The following is a 1,984-nucleotide window of genomic DNA, read 5'->3' on the forward strand; positions in this document are numbered from 1 at the left end:
TTCCCAATTCCACACCTTTAAGAACTTTTTAAGTCTTTTAAGCTTATTCATAAAAACATAAATGGAGCTGCCATAAATTTCTTCCTTCCAAGAATTCCAGATCACTTGCAGAAAGTCAGGGAAATTCAGCCACATTTTTTGGAATCTAAAGGGAGGATTAAGAGCTCTAGGAATGATAGCATCAGAACCCATTAGAGGACTATGATCAGAAATCCCTCAAGTACCAACTTTATAATGCCACCCGTTAAATTTTTCCAACCATTGTAAGTTATATAAAGCTCTGTCAAGATTGCAGAGGATCCTCTTGCTGCCAGCTCTCCCATTACACCAAGAAAATTCTAGACCATTTTTAGGAGCTTGTATCAAACCACAAAAGTCAACACAGTCCTGAAAATCTTTCATTGTTGTTGAAATAAGACTCTTGCCTCCTCTTTTTTCATCAATGGACAAAATTGTGTTAAAACCTCCCAACACTAGCCATGGTTTATTCATAAGACTAATATCAGACAGGTCTTTCCACAGTTCTCTTCTGTTTATAGTATATGAATTGGCATGAACTCCAGTGACCAGAACATCACCTACTTCAACAGTAATGCACTGACTAGTAACCTTGACAACAGAAGGAGCAGAAATTGAACAATTCCATAGAAGACAAATATTATCTTTAGAATTATCCTTTGAGTTGTGAATTATTTGATGATGCATCCCAGGGACCTTAAAACTAAAATTAGATGTTTTAATTTTGGGTTCAACAATCCATACAAGAGAGGGATTATTGGAGTTAACTAAACTTTTCAAATTGTCTTTGGCCTTTTGTATTTTAAGGCCTCTAATATTCCAAAATATAACCTTCATTTAAAAGGTGGTGGTTGAGGAGATAGACTCCCCTTATCAATCACATGCTTAAGAGATTCTTTACTAGCTTTTCTAGTGACTACTGCTGGTTTTAGAGGAGGCTTTTTCTTTGAAGATTTAGAAGAGCCCACTTCATCACTTGGATGAGAGATAGTCGAAATTTTAGGAATAATAGTAATATTTTGAGGGATAGTACCAAATTCTAAAAGATTGGCAGTATTAATTTCCTTTATTTCCCCATCTTCAGGTTCTGTAAGATCATTTTCATTCTCGTGTAACACTTCAAAGGGGTTATTTGTAACATTGATACCAACAGTAGAATTAATGACATTCAGTTCAGTATTTATCTCAGTAACTTCAGTTGAATGATTTTTGATAGAAATATGAGGATCATGGACAAGTTTATCCATGTCTAAATTGATTGAAGGATTAGTATAATTACAAGAGTTATGAGGATGACTGAAGTTCTGCTGCTCAGGAGGCATCAAACTTGAGGATGGAGAACTTTGATGTTGTTCAATAGTAATTACCTTCTCAACCTGATTAGAACTGCCTGCTTTTGAAGATTGTTGTGAAGCTCTGCATTCAGTAGTTAAGTGACCCAGAATTTTGCATTTAATACAAAATTTAGGGAGTTTAGTAAGAGTGACACCCTGAGAGAATGCTCCAAACTTAGTAATTATCCATAGTTTTTTAGGAATTGTCTTAGCTAAATCAATCTCAATCAAGACTTTTGCATAATATCCACTTTGGTATTGTAAAGTAGCTGCATCAACTTTGATAGGAACACCAATTGCTCTACTAATAGTAAATAAAGTTTCTTCATCCCAATACTCCAAACTAAGCCCTGGAAAGTGAACCCATACCATAGCTTTAGATGTTCTTTGATTTTCAGGACGGAAATTTGGAATCCAGTTCCTAACCGTAAGAATCTGATCTTGAACCTCCCATTTTCCAGAAGAAATATACTCTTTATCTTCAATATTTCATAATTGGATAGTGAAAAAACCTTTGCCCAGAGGAATAAGTTGATATTTATCTTTTATTTTCCATTGATTTCGAAGAATCATAGCAGCATCAGAAAATTTAAGATGAACAAAGTCTAAATGACCAATTAATGAAAATTTCC

At 34.5% G+C, this 1,984-nt stretch overlaps 1 protein-coding gene across 1 annotated transcript; it reads right to left on the reverse strand.

Annotated features, from left to right (window-relative positions):
* Positions 1-851: 851 nt before the first annotated feature.
* LOC113279254 lies at positions 852-1,724 on the reverse strand. The gene has a single exon (XM_026527956.1). The coding sequence runs from the start codon at positions 1,722-1,724 to the stop codon at positions 852-854; it is 873 nt and encodes a 290-aa protein (XP_026383741.1).
* Between the last annotated feature and the right edge of the window lie 260 nt (positions 1,725-1,984).

This window comes from Papaver somniferum, chromosome 5 (assembly GCF_003573695.1).
Source record: "Papaver somniferum cultivar HN1 chromosome 5, ASM357369v1, whole genome shotgun sequence".
Classification (NCBI taxonomy): domain Eukaryota; kingdom Viridiplantae; phylum Streptophyta; class Magnoliopsida; order Ranunculales; family Papaveraceae; genus Papaver; species Papaver somniferum.